Source organism: Tyto alba, unplaced genomic scaffold, assembly GCF_018691265.1.
Source record: "Tyto alba isolate M040663 unplaced genomic scaffold, T.alba_DEE_v4.0 Super-Scaffold_10, whole genome shotgun sequence".
NCBI classification, from domain to species: Eukaryota; Metazoa; Chordata; class Aves; order Strigiformes; family Tytonidae; genus Tyto; species Tyto alba.
In genome coordinates, this window is record NW_024881262.1 from 5,446,518 (window position 1) to 5,460,720 (window position 14,203).

Sequence of the window (14,203 nt, forward strand, 5' to 3'; positions counted from 1 at the left end):
CTTAGGCATCTGGTAAAAAGGGTGTAGTTATGCTTCTGTGGAAGTAATTTGGGCCAGACCCACAGATGGTATTGTGGTGGTTTAGGTCCCTGCATGCAGGCGATGGTTCTAGCGTGTACCCAGAACGTGTTTCCTACATCAGCTCCCAGCTGGACAGAAATTTTTTCATCATATCAAGGCTCTGGTGTTTGTGGAGTGAGCGATGCTCACAACTATTTTGTCTCTGTCTCTCTTCATATTGTTCTTTAGTTTCCACAGTAAAGAGTTTTTGCAAAAACTCAAAAAATGAAAAAACTGTCAAGTGGTGAGGTCTGTACTGCCCAGTTCTGGTTTCTTTCTCCAGCAGTGCCTGGGCACTGTGAAGAGGCATTTTTTTTTTCTGCTTATCTATCAGAAAGCACTGGCTTTAAACAGTTGTCAATCTGTACATGTTTTTACAGTCAAGGGAGAGAAAGCCTGTTCATTTGTGTCACCCAGAAGAAATGCCCCTGGCTCCATGAAGCTCGCTGAGAGGTAAACGGTGCTCTGCCACCCTGTGTCTGCTTAGACCTCACATTGTGCTCTTGACAAAGTGTCCTCGATGCGAATGCCATCCCTGTGCAACCCATCTCACATCATCTCTCTTTCCATTTGAGATTCTCAAAATGTTTGTGCCATTGTTGGCTTGGCCAACCCAAAGAAGGGAACTCAGGTCAGCAGTAGAGGTTATATTTTAAGTAACTTTATACCTTTCATTTGACTAAAAATGTGCAAGCAGAAAACATGTGCCATAAACTTAATATTAGAGGTTTGTTTCATCTTGTACTTTCAGAGCAGCTGCACATACGTGCACAAAAGGCATGTGAAAAGTGATAAAAGTGGTAAATAACTTTGTGAGGAATGGAGTGCTTTAAAAAATAAGTGGAATTAGAAAGAAAAGCCGGCTTGGCTTTCAGTATTTCTGCAGACACTGTGAGATGTGAAGTGGCATTTGTCCTGCACCAAAGCCCAAATATATGCATATACCTGTAGAGGATCATGGATCATTACAGACGTACGGGAGAGCGGGTGATGCATTAATCGTGGGAGTAGTCATGGCAGAAATTGCTAGACAGGTTCCTTGGAAAAAAATGATTTAAAAGCAAAGAGGACTTGGAATTGCATGAAGTGCCTGTCCGGTGTTTAAAATAGGGACAAATGTTTCTAAGGCCCTTCGGAGGCCCGTGACCCTTCCTTCAGGTGTTTGTTACATGCAGGTTTAAGGACGTACCCGGTTTGCAGTACAAGCACCTTTGGCAACACCAGCTCCCCTCTGTCCGGAGACGTGGGGGCTGTGGCTGCAGCCTGTCCTTGACCTGCCCCTGGTCCTGGGGTGTTGCAGGTGGAAAACTTAAAAACTGGGAGCTGAAAAATAGTCCACCTGCTCACAACTCTGTCTTGCACTACACAGCCAGAAAAGAGGGAACAGATCATAAAAATGGAGATGATACTGCAAACACTCGATCCTGCTGCCACCTGAACTATTTTTTTTTTCTTCTGTTGGGGTTTAGTTTTACATTTTGTTTACATTCCTTAATAGTTTGAAAAGCTAAGCTGTTTTTTAGTACAGAATTGATCTGGCAACATATTGCTTTTTTCTCCTTTATAAAAATGTGGTTGCAGGTTCACTAATTGTCCATTTAACACAGCAGTCTGTTTATTTTTTGGGAACTGATTGATCATAGCTGTTCCTAAACATTTTAGTAACGGTATGAAAAAAGCCATTGATGCCATGACCCCAAATTCCAAACACGCAATCACCGAGCTCTAGATTTAAACAGGTTTTGGGCAGAGAAATGGGACTCTCTTTAACATGTCCTGTCAAATCGACTGGGGACAAACTGTCTTGAAGATTATCAGAGCCCCCATTCAGGTGTATGGAGGACTTCAAAATCTGTAGCTTCATCAGTATGATCTGCCCTTGGAAAGGGCATGCTGCTGGCAGCAGGTTGTGCATTTGTACGCTGCGTCTTCTTATCCCACGTTTGAGACACGTTCGAGATGTGCATCCTTTTGGGATGAAGGAAAGGGCAGTGTGCAGTCGCGATGCGCAGAGCTCAGTCCAAATGCACAGACTTCAGAAGCATGAAGCGCTAATAAAGGTACATGTCATGGTGGCTAAAACACTTGTCATCTTGGAAATACGTAGGATTGATTTTCGGCTTGTATGACTGACCATAAGGTTATTGCTTCCAGGTTGTTCCTGATGAAAAGTGGGCAAATGGGGACACAGTCCCTGTGTGGATGCGTGCTGTGTATGGGCAGCATGGAAAGCAGAGATACCTTCAGTGGGGGATCCCGCTAAAATGTATCTCTGCTGAACTTTTCCCTAGCTGAGAAGGAGGATATTCACGTCCTGACTCTGCTCTAGTCACCCAGCAGCATAATCCCCTTCGCAAGATAGCCTGGGGACAGCACACCGTTCTCATTTCGCCTCTCGCCGCTCGTCTCAGCGGATTGCTCTCCTGCTGTTTTGCAGGAATGCAGTTGCTTTCATCACGGTCTGACTTGTGATAAGCAAGCCATAAATGGCTTGAAATTTGGGTTATTCAGATAAGCGTCCTAAATTGCAGCTGTAGAGAGTTGAGCACGTAGGTGTTTCAGTTTGATCTGCAGTAGAAACTAATCCAAATTTAATTATAGTGTATTGTTAAACAGATACAATCTTCCATAATCCCATAATATTCTAGAATTACAATAGAATGACTTTATAATTCTATAATATTTTTTATATTTTTATAACATAATTCTAGAATAATTTCATATTTCTATAGTTATTCCCATGTAGAAAAAGAAATGGCTACTTCTGTATCGACAACAGCATAATCTGTTTTATTCCTGGTATATATATCTTCACTAGTACAGCAAATTAAATATAAAAGTCCAAATAGGTTAGACTTTTAAAACTTTCAAGTGCAGTTCACGCATTTAGATTAGTGTCTACTTTGCAGACTGCTCCCTAGACAAAATAATAAAGGCATTTTTCTTCTGTAACTGGGGGCAAAGTTGTTTCCTGGCCTTGAGATGTAGGAGACGTTGAAAGGCAACTGTGCATTGCATTTTTCTTAATTATATCTGTAATATGTGAAAGAATCTTTCAACATATAATCCTTAAAATACTGATCTTGCAGAGAAAGCCTGAGACTAGAAGGGATTGTCTGTCATCAAACTTGCTGCTCAAGTTGGAGTTGTGTTGGAGAATCGTTGGTCTCACCTCTGTTTTTTTCCCTCACTTGCTGCAGGGAGTCTTGGGGTGGAGTTAGGTGTAGCTTGTATATACAAGTATTTTGTGGTCTTTTATTTTTCATTTAATGATATTGCCTTTCAGCAATATAATTGTGTTACAGCCTTGCGGGATGTGCCAGCACGAGGGCGATGCCATTGAAAGAGGAGCTGCTGCTGGGTGCAGAGCTGCCCCGTAAACCAAGTCACTGCTCTGAATGTTCAAATAGAGACTAACAAATACAGCTAACTCCAAGTGCTCATTTTTAATAGCTGGACTATTTCTTCTCCTTTGTAAGTGCTGATATCCTAACTTAAAACTGTATTTGGTATATTAGAGAAATTCTGCAGCTGATTGTAGCCTATAAAATGAATATATTGAAGCTCCTATTATTTTATTGAGGTATAAATACTGGAACGTGGTGTACTATATAGTTCTGTTGCTTCCTTGTTATATTTTTTCTGAGCTTTTTTTGCTTATTTTGTTTTTGTGATACTCAAGACAACTAGTTGCCTGGGTTTGACTTTGTCCTGGCGTTTTTCAGCAGGCTACTTCGTAACAGTATAGAATTCAACAAGATGAATAACATTTTCTGTTTACTGTTTACATTAAAAAAAGCAAAACTTCTGTTTGAAAAAAGAGTATTCCAGATGTCTCCAGGCGGTAGGAAATGTATATAGTATACAGTCTAATAAAACAGCAAATATAGCAGAAGGATTAAAAAGTGGCGCACTTTAGCAAATGGTCTGAATTTAAACACTAGTCAACACCAGAATTTCATTCTAGGTGAGTGAAATTCACATGTGAAGTATTAAAATTTAACTTTATAAATGCATTTCCTTTGGACCAGGACATTGTGTATTTCCAAGTCATTTTTAAAACTTCCTTTTTCATTTAATTTTGATTAGATTTTCTAAAATGAAATAAAAATAAAAGCATTAAAAAAAAATGCAAACCATGAAAGCTAAATGCAAAGCAGATATCTCAGCAGCAGAAATATGAAAGCCAGACTCCTTGTTCCTCAAGTGAAATATGGGGGGGAAAAAACCCAACCTCTTTGTGTTGCTGCGTTCTGCTCTGCTGCCAGCTTGCTTCCCCACAGCAGCAACTGCAGACTTGCTTCTCGTTGCAGCCACTCTTTTATTTCTTTAAATCCCAGTCTCCTCATCCGCAGCCGTTTGGGTGTGCTTGGGTGGGTAAATCCCTTCGATGATTTGAGAACATGATTTAAAGAGCAGTTAAATCAAGGGGAGTGTTTCATGTTGAAAGGGGTTTTTTTTATAGAAGTCTGTTGCAGGAGGGAGGTTTAGATTTGGCACGAGGAGAGGGTCCTTGGCGGTCAGGGTAATTTGGTATCAGCCTCACCCCTGGGTGAGATGGACAGAGGTGGAGTTGCCATCCCTGGGGGCTGTTAAGGAAAGGACAGATAAATTCTAGGCAGACATCTATGAGGTGAAATTTTGTCAGGGAATGGACTAATTGACCCTTATTTCCAATGCCTTCTCTGTCAATATTTAAGATAATGGTGTCAACATCCCTATCAAATGCTATTTACAGTAGCCCAGGGTTGCTGAAAATGTTCAGAAACTTCTTATGTGGTGCTTTCGGAAATTCAGTTTTGTTGGGTGTATTTTAAACCTTCACCTGTTTACTTAAACTGTTCTTGATTTTTTTTTTTTTTTATCCATCATTTTCAGTTAAAATGTTACAGCAGCGCTCTCAAGCTGGTTTAATGCTAGTGTACTTCTTCATTTGGCTGGATGCAATCCCCTAAAATGTGAAATATGGAAAGATACCTGCTTAGGTTTGGAAAAGGTATCATCAGGAAATGACATAATTTTTCTGGGAGGTCATCTGAGAAGGTGTTATGGAAAGTTCAGGTGAACACAAGGAAGCCCAAGGGACAAGTCACAGAAAACACGGCACAAAATCATCGTTCTTTTTAAATGTAGTGTCTAAGCTCTCTGTGTACTCAGTGCTTAAAAATGTAATGTTGATTGAGAGGATGGTGTCTGCTCTTGCATGACTTTGTTCCTTTTATGTCAGTTGTACATGCTTGTACCCTCAAGAGCAGCTGCTAATAGGATTAAAGGCATGATGCAAAAAGAAATCTTCATACAGCAGATTTTTACAAAAGCCAAATGTTTGACCAGTGGTATCTACAAGCTCAGTTGTGTTATCTTACTCTAATTCTTTCCCTGTATTTTTCTCTTGGCCCTGAGGAAACAGCCATGTCACAGATCACTCTAATTAACAAGGGTTTCAGAAGTAGAGACTACAGAGGCAGTGCCTGCAGGAACTTTGAAAAACACCATAAAATTTCAATTTTCTTTGCTCTGTTTACAGCGCAGCAGCGAAGTAAACAAAAACCCAGCCTGACTGTAATGGTTGCATTATGTATGAGCTATGTGTCCAGGAGAACTGGTGCACATCTTGTAATTCTCATCATCTGCCTTCCTGCTCTAGACGTGGACGAGTGCACGGTGGTGAATGGTGGCTGCCAGCAAGGCTGTGTCAACACGCACGGCTCCTTCCACTGCCAGTGCCGGGCGGGATACCGGCTCCATGCCGATGGCTGCACTTGCATCGGTAAGTAAACATTAACAAGCACTTCACGTGCTTCAAGACGTGGGTTTTTTTTTTTTTTTTTTCTGCTAAACCTGCCTTTGCATAAGTGCAGAAGTGTGTGGACTTCCCCAGTCTGAGTTTTGCCTATTTCACAACGGATGGCAGTATCCCTTTCAGTTCAAGAAGTTTGTGACAATTTGAGTCTTTCCAAATTTGTTCTTTTTTTTTAAGAACAAAGCGGTGATGGTGTCCCGTGTATCTGTGAGGCATTCTTGTGAAAATTTCTTTCATTTTGCAGCAGGCATTAAAAAAAATAGGGGCTTTTCAATTCCAGTAAAAATGTTTTTCCGATTCTGAGCATTTTTTCTTCGTGGCACATCCCCCTCCATTTTCCAGCCATGCCCTGGACTTTTCTGCCCCCACTACTCTTCCTCTTACTTAGTGTTTTTGCCTGCTTTTTTCTGAAGAGCTACAAACAATGGATAGTGAGATCTCCTGCCCACAGGTGCCTGGCAGAACCCTGCTCTTCCAACCAAGCCATCCCAAAGTGCAGCTTGTGTCTTCAGTGATGAGGACAAAATAAAACCTTGTGGTTGCCACCCTGAAGTTGGATTTAACCTTACAGTAGGTGACCATCTCCATCATACTACCCAGACTGGGACCCTGTAGGCTTTCTCAGGTGGTGGCTTGAGCAGAGGCAGGAGGATATCATTAACTGGGTTGAAGGGTGAGATGATGAAGTAAAATCTCTGTGACTGTGCTACAGTGAGCAGAGCAGAAAAAATCCTCTTGAGAGGATCAAGAGCAGAGGCCAAATTTGTGAATTACTAAGATCCATTTGAGAATACAGTGCTATGGACTGGTAGCTAGGGAGGGAGCTCTAAAAGGCTAATGAAATATTTAAGTATGCTCTCAGAGGTCTTCTCTGGTTTTCAGAGTTCATGAAGAGAAGTAGCCTTACCCTTCACCTCTTCTCTTCAGCCTTTGCTGTATGTTGAGTTTTTTAGGTAAAACAGTAATGCAGAATTGTCTGCTTGGATCTGTTTTACATTTTAGTTATTAGGCACAGTGAGAAGTATGGATGGAGTGGACTGAAAACTCTCCTCCAAGGCATTTACATGAATGTTTAGTTTGTGCCAATCCCTTTAACTCATGCAGGAGTTGCCCATACGTGTGAAGCTGAGAGTTTTGAGCACTTTTCCTGAGATTCTGCTCACACTGTGGACTGGTAATTAGGGTGCTGTGGATCTGTGAAAGCTTCTTGTTTCCACAGCGGTCCTATGCCCTTTGATCCATTCCTTTATCTACACTGGTCTTTAAAAGGTTGAACTACTCCTGTACCTCAGGGATGTATCTTCGTCTGCTGAAGTCCTGTTTGTAACATCTCTGTTACAACTGATACTGAATTTCCCTTGCTCAGACAGCAGAACCCGTGCTCTACTCCTCTGTGGCACACCCAAGCAAAAGACAAGACATGAAAGCCAATAACAAAAGAAGTGGGCAAACCAAACTGATTGCCTTTTGTTAAATTAATTTCAAAAGCTCCCATAGTGAAGATCTTCAATTCATGAATGCTTGCTTGTAGATGTGTTCCGCTTTCTGTCAACATTAAATATACAGCATGGGCTGGCTGCAGGCCTCATGGCAGCAACTGCTCCGCTCATCTCAACACTGCTCGTGGTTGTACTGCCAGACATCTGATGTTGGTCAGAGGAATCTCATTCCAAGAAACCAGCATTATAAAACAGTAGGAATAGGGTGGATTTGATCCCAAAAGCCATACCGTGTTTTTCAGATTCGGGTAAAAAAATCACTGATTTACAGGATGGAGTCACCCTACATATGCTCATGTAAATGGAGAGCACCATGGAGCTCGGCGGTTCAGCCTGTGACATAATGCCCGTTTATGTGCTTGGGGAGAGGATTAGCAGGTCTGCCATTAAAAATAAACCCTTCTGTTTCTTAGGTTGGACTCTGAGCCCTGAAACAAGACACACAGAGTTAATTCTGCATGTTGCTTAAAAAAAAATTATATATATATATGCATATATACACACACACGTTTCCTGGTGTTATATTTGAATCAGTACAGAAGTCAGATTGTTGAATTCTGCAAAAAATGTTCTGTATTTGGGAAGAAGAAAATGACATAATTTGTTTCAATTTTTAAGCCTGATTTTGGGTAATATGAGAACAGTCAGTATGGTCAGACCACATCTGCAGAATAAGTTCGCTCACAGTTTGGTCATTGTCTCGGTTCTTGCACAAAGTCCCTTGGTTGTGCTCAACATCAGCCAAATATGTCATCAGTCATTTCTGGTATTATCACAGCAATAAATTTACTGATGCAGCTAGAACACAAGATGTACCGGTACTCAAGCTGTGGGAATAATGGTTTTTATTTAGAGAACTTACCCTTTTGGGTTTGTTGGGTTTACCACATACAGTGACTCTCAGTGTTTTGGTAATTAACTACAACTGAAAATACAGTGAAGTCTCAATTTTTTCTTGATTATCTTCGTTGAAGAAGGAATGCGTAAGGAGACGCTAGTGTGAGAGAAAAGATTAATGTAAAAGCAGAGTGGTTCATATTTAACTAGGAACACTAGTGTTTTTCTGTGAATTAAGAGAAGTGAGAGAAATTCATCTCTCTCTGATCAGATCTGACAAAGCAAGACCCAGAAGTGAAAGATGTGATGTTTGAGTTATGTTACTCTCTCTGAATAGTCTCATTTTCATGTGTGGTAGAGGGGGAATTTTGTATGAAAAAAGGACTAAAGTGGCTTTGGAGGGGGGAAAGGAACAAGAGAACTGAATGATAAACACAAAAAGTAAATATCATGGCAATAAAATGAATTTACCTGTGTAATATGTAAAACCTTCTGTGGACATACAGTAGTAAAGTCTGTTCATGGCACAGATAATCCGGAAACTCAGTTTGGAGTTGTCCTAACTATGATCATTATCAGAAAGTGAGTTTTCAGTTAATGAATTTAAGTATTCACAAGAAGTTATTAAAAATACTTAACACAATGTTTGGTTCTGTATGCAGTATCAGAAATTATGAAGGAGAAACAGAAATAAGTCCTAAAATGAGAGACAGAAGTTAAGTTTCACTGACAACTGCTATCATGATAATGGATATACACAATACTGAGCAGAGGATATTGAGTTCTGTTTCAGCTGTTCAGACAACACACCAGAATAAATGGATATAATAAGCTCTCATGCACTGGAGCAGAAGACAGTTACTAATTGATGAGGACAGAGAGAAGCATTTCATATAAACCAGTAATCCAAGAGTGTCTAGCATTGGGATTTGGGCACTAACTGCTTGCACTGACCGTTGGGGGATGGAGAGTTTGCCTCTTCTGCACCAGTTTCTACACTCAGTTTTGAGCACTCATCCGATCAAGAAGTAAACCCAATAATGCACCTCTCTTTTGACCTAGTGCAGCTAAGCAGAGCATCTAGAATTTCAAATAGGGCTTGCGTTAGCAATAATATTTCCTTCCTGATACTTCAGAGGATGTAACAATCTCCTACATACTAAGAATAAAAAGGGACTATGTTCTGGAAATTAGCTGTTTATGGAAAGTGATTGTCTCAGCTGCAGAAATAAGAAAAAAGCATCCCTTTAGACAGGCTTTTCAGATAAACCCAGTCCAGATTTCTGTTATGTTTATTCTTTCCACGTCTTCTTTTTCTTTTTGGCAACCCTATGTTTCTGGGAGCAAAAGTGCCAAAATCACTTGAGGGGAAGCAGATTTTGCAGCCTAGATAGCTTGGAAGTCTCCCATACATAAGAAGGTAGATCTATTTTCTTATAAGATATTCAGCCTACATATGAAGAGTCAAAAACCTGGGATAAGCTACTTTCTCATGTGCTTGCATGGAACATTACTGAACTTCTGTCACCAGCTCTTTCTAGTGAGTCTGGTCCTCCTACCGCATCATCACAGTGTGTTTGGGATCCTGGCTAACTGCTGGTGATCCATACCTCCACTGCTGTTATCAACCTCAAAATACATGATTTGAAGAAATCAGTTTGTTGTTTGTCATTCCTCTTGCTCTCATTAGAAACTTCTGCTCGTACTCTTAAGGCAAACAACCTCTACAATGGGTTGCCTTGTTCAGTGACAACTAGTATATGGAAGTAAAATACGTTCTTTCTGAATCCTCTGATACTATGTACCATGCCAGAATCTCATAATTTTCAATTCTTCTTTTCTTTCCTAGCTTTTTGGTCCCACTAATTTTGCTCAATATTGAATTCAATTTTAGACACGTGCCAGACTGAATGCTCTCTACAAATTAGGTAATTAGAATAACCAAAGGTTACACTGTCCAATTTGTTTTGTTTTGTTTTAATGCCTTGATTATGTTAATGTAATTAATTTCATGTCATTAAAGATTAACTGACCGGTGTCTGGCAAGCAGAAACTCAGACAGAGAACATGTTTATTGTAGTATTGGGCTGTGGTTTTGGATTGATGTAAATTCATTGTCTTCACTGGAATTTATTCTTGTTTGAACTCCTAGAAGTGAAAGCAGAGCACAGTCTATAGACCCCAATTCATCTCTGGTGCCAGCTGTTATCTTTGATGTTTGCCTTATGTAGAAAAGCTGTTGAGATGTGGGTTTTTATGGAGACTTTTGCACACTAAGGCTCTTAATAGAGGAAGTAACAAAGAAAATATCTCTAAAATCTATGTTTTTCCACGTAAGTAAAAGCACATTATGTCTGAAGTTACATTTCTTGTCATTGATAAGGTTGGATTTAAGGTGATGGAAAACAGATTTGAAGAGACTGGCATGTTCTAACCGCATGGCTGCTATGTATACCACATAACTATGGCTTCATCCTCAGGTTTTTTTGAACAAATACGCCCGTTATTATAAAAAATAGTGGGCTGAGAAATGTTTATTTCTCGACCATCAGCAAATCCTTGTCTTTCCTGCATGATGCCTCTCGCCCTTGCTCCGATGCTGCTCCCTGGCTCAGCACCGCTGGGCCCGTACCTCTGTGCCTGCCGGGACTCCGCTGCGGCGCTGGTTTCCGACCAAACTTGGAGAATAAATCTTTGGAAGCAGGGGGCATGCTGTATTCCTGCCTGATCCCCGTGCGCGCACTCGGCCCTCCAGCCGCCGGCCCCTTTACGGGAGGTGGCGTTAGACTCACGACACGTCAAGTCTCTCCCTTTCTCCCATCGAAGATGCGCTGCCGGCGCCTGGCAGCGCGCACAAGCACAAATCATCCTGCTCCTTCCCTGGCGGCTCTTCTCCTTCAGTCTGGCACCTCCTCTCGCGTAGCCCGCGCGGTGTCGCGGCAGCCGGCGTGACAAACCCGGCCGTGGCCTCTCTGGAGAAATCCCCGAGCCCCACGGCGGGCCGGGCTGCGCGGCCCCACCGGTGCCAGCTCTCCCAGTTCACGCCCGGCCCCTTCTGGCTCCGAAACCTCTGAAATCCTCGGTGCGACAGGTTGCTGCTTATCTCCCCTTCCATCCAAATTGGCTCACGCCCAGAAAAGGAGGGAGAAGATGACACTTTTAAAAAATCGAGATGTATGTTCTGTCACTTGGAGCCGATTTAAGGCGTTTTTCATCTTCTGAAATATTTTCATCTTATTTGAATATTCTTGCTGAAAAACAGGTCTTTGGATACAAATGTGCAGCAAGCAGGAAGCTTTGAGGGTATCAGGTCTGCTGTCTCCTGCTTAGAACTCGAGCTGCTTTCAATTTACGTTGTTAACTGGGGAGAGGTTTTGCAGATGCAGGTGGAGATCAGAAGCCAGGGTCAGGTCCAGGCTGCAGCAAGGTGTCTCCTGGCTATTGATGTGTATGCATCAATGATAATGTAAAAATTTGCTTTTCTTTTTGTCCTTTTAACACATACTTGACTGCACAAACTGAGTATTTGCTGGTTGGCAGCATAGGGTGAAATGTATCTTAGAGCAGTTTTTGTGGCTAATGTTTTCTTAGTGTCTCTTACAGATAAATGGAATAATATGAGTACTCCTAAAATAAATATCAAAGCTCTTTGCTGACTTCACTGGATCCAAAGTTTCACACCTTCCACGAAGGACCAAATAGTCTTTCTAGCTGCTCGTGCAGAAAGTAATACATAGCTGCTGTGAAAATATATATAGATGCAGTCATGCACACACTCACACTTACATACGTACAGCACAATAACTGGTTCAGACAATCTATCTTATTTTTATATGCAGTGTGCGAATAGGTGTGGGTGTGTGTTAATGTATTTTGACAGGAGGAGAAATGTTTCTCCAGAGCCTGAGGATATATGTTGAACAAAAAAGAATATTAATTTGTCTGAGTAAAAGAAGCATCATCTTCAGACATTTACTAAAGAGCCTCTTGTTCCTTGTGGTTTACTTTGTAAGTCTGTCCTGCAGAGCTTGTGACTCCTGCAATTTGCAGCTTCCTATGTATGAGGCTGCGGAAATCAGCCTGAAGGACAATTATTATTATATTTTTAATCAATCGTAGCAGGGACAGAAAAAAACCCAAATGGGCAAGTGTCAGTAGGGCTGCTGCTCTTTTTTCCCTCCTTACCCCAGTGGATTCTTGAGTGCTTTGCTGCTGTCAGATCAAAGGGTGTCTATACTTCAGTCAGTATTACAGCTCTCAGATCTCACCTGCCTCTTGCTGGAATCACGAGCTTTCGCCGACGTGGGACGCTGTGTCAAACCAGCACCACGAATGCAAGGGAGAGCAATCACTCCGGGGATGGGGACAGGCGCATTCGTGAAAGCTGTTTGGCGAGCTTGGTGTATTTTTACTGTCATTTATGTATTTAAAATAGGAAATAAGTTTCTTGGGTTGCTGACATGCATTCCTTCAATGCTTCCTTGGCTCCAGCTGTCAATTCCTGCAGTGTTAACAAGGGGGGCTGCGAGCAGGAGTGCGTTCAGCTCGGTGAAGAGCGCTACAAGTGCCAGTGCTGGCCGGGCTACCAGCTGAAGAGGGATGGCAAATCCTGTGAAGGTGAGTCCTGAGCTACCTGCCTGGAGACACACGTTAAAGGTAATTTAAAAGACCCCAGGATGGTTCTCCAGATTGCTGTATTTATTCATATTTCACGCTGCTTGCCAGAAGCAGTTTTAGGAATCGCTTATTAACAGGATTAAAATGACATGTGTTTGAGGTGTGAAGTTCATGTTGGTTCACAACTTCGAGCAAGATTTTGGCCTCCTAGACCTCTGGGTGTTTGTTGCACACTGACGATGATGGCATAGGTTAGGAACTTAATCATGGTTTAATTCTAAGATTTTATTACTCATCAAGTTCTGTATAGACTTGGCCTACATGCCACGTTTTATTCTACATAAAGCCTTTTCTTTATCTGCTTTTGGCTCATGTTGCTCCTAATCACAGTCTGATTCATTCATCCTCCAGGTCTCTAAGCAAACACTCTCACAAGCAGAACAGAAATGCTACCTTTGGGTTTGACTGTTGTTTTTTTTTCTCGTATATCTTAACACATTCATCAGTTTTTAAGACAAACCCCCCCATCTCCTTTCCCAACACAAGCGCACACACATGGTACCCTTGAATATGCCAGAGACAGATAGGGCCAAATTTATGGATTTATTGCGCTAAAATTCCTGTCACAAAACCGTTTCCATATGGCTCCTCTTCTGCTCGGAGATTTTATATGCTGTGTATAAAGTGTAAGTAAATCCTGCTGTTCAGTTTGCTTCCAACTCATGCTGTGCGCAACGAGCACTTGGCCTTTGGTTTTGGCCTCCCCGAGTCCTGCCCTCTGCAGAGACTCACGCTGTGACTCTCTCCTTTGACTCTCATGGGGTGGCTTCGTTTTGTCCCCAATATTGTCAGAGTCGGAAAACGAGAGCGTTAGTGGGGACAGGACATAAGGGACCTTCCTCTGCTGTTCTCCAGCCCTTTTCCAAACCTCTTGTAGCTCCGCCGCTACCTCTGGCACTCAAGATGTCCATGGCCAAGCCAGCTGGGCGTGTGGACCCCTGCATAAAAATTTTTGGTGTTTTTATGGTGTTGTGGTGGGACAGGGGTTGGATTGGCAGGGTCGGAGTGTGGCGATGCCAGGTCGGGTGTCCCTTGGGCTGGCATGGAGCAGTTCAAACCTCCATGTGCCACTTTGTGCTCTGTCTCAGCTGCAAGCGACTGGCTCAGCTCAGCAGGAAAATGAGCAGGCTCTGTCCCCTAATTAGTGAGGTTTTGCCACCGCGCAGGCAGCTGTGGCCGTTCACTCCCTTGTGTCATGAGGCTGATGAGGGTCAGACACCCACCGAAGGCAGCAGTTCATCACCAGACAGTAATTACTGAACAGTGGAGAAGGGGCAAAGTCAGATTTGTCAGTGGGTGAGACCTTGGAGTTCGCGCATACATCTGG

General features: G+C 42.2%; 1 protein-coding gene across 1 annotated transcript in view; it reads left to right on the forward strand.

The window, feature by feature from the left end:
- Nucleotides 1–14,203, forward strand: part of LOC104359579 (multiple epidermal growth factor-like domains protein 6) — a 205,136-nt gene that overhangs the window by 125,918 nt on the left and 65,015 nt on the right. The window contains exons 6-7 of the mRNA XM_042800166.1: nucleotides 5,708–5,830; nucleotides 12,691–12,816. Coding sequence (XP_042656100.1) covers nucleotides 5,708–5,830; nucleotides 12,691–12,816 — 249 coding nt within the window. The remainder of the gene's footprint in view (nucleotides 1–5,707; nucleotides 5,831–12,690; nucleotides 12,817–14,203) is intronic.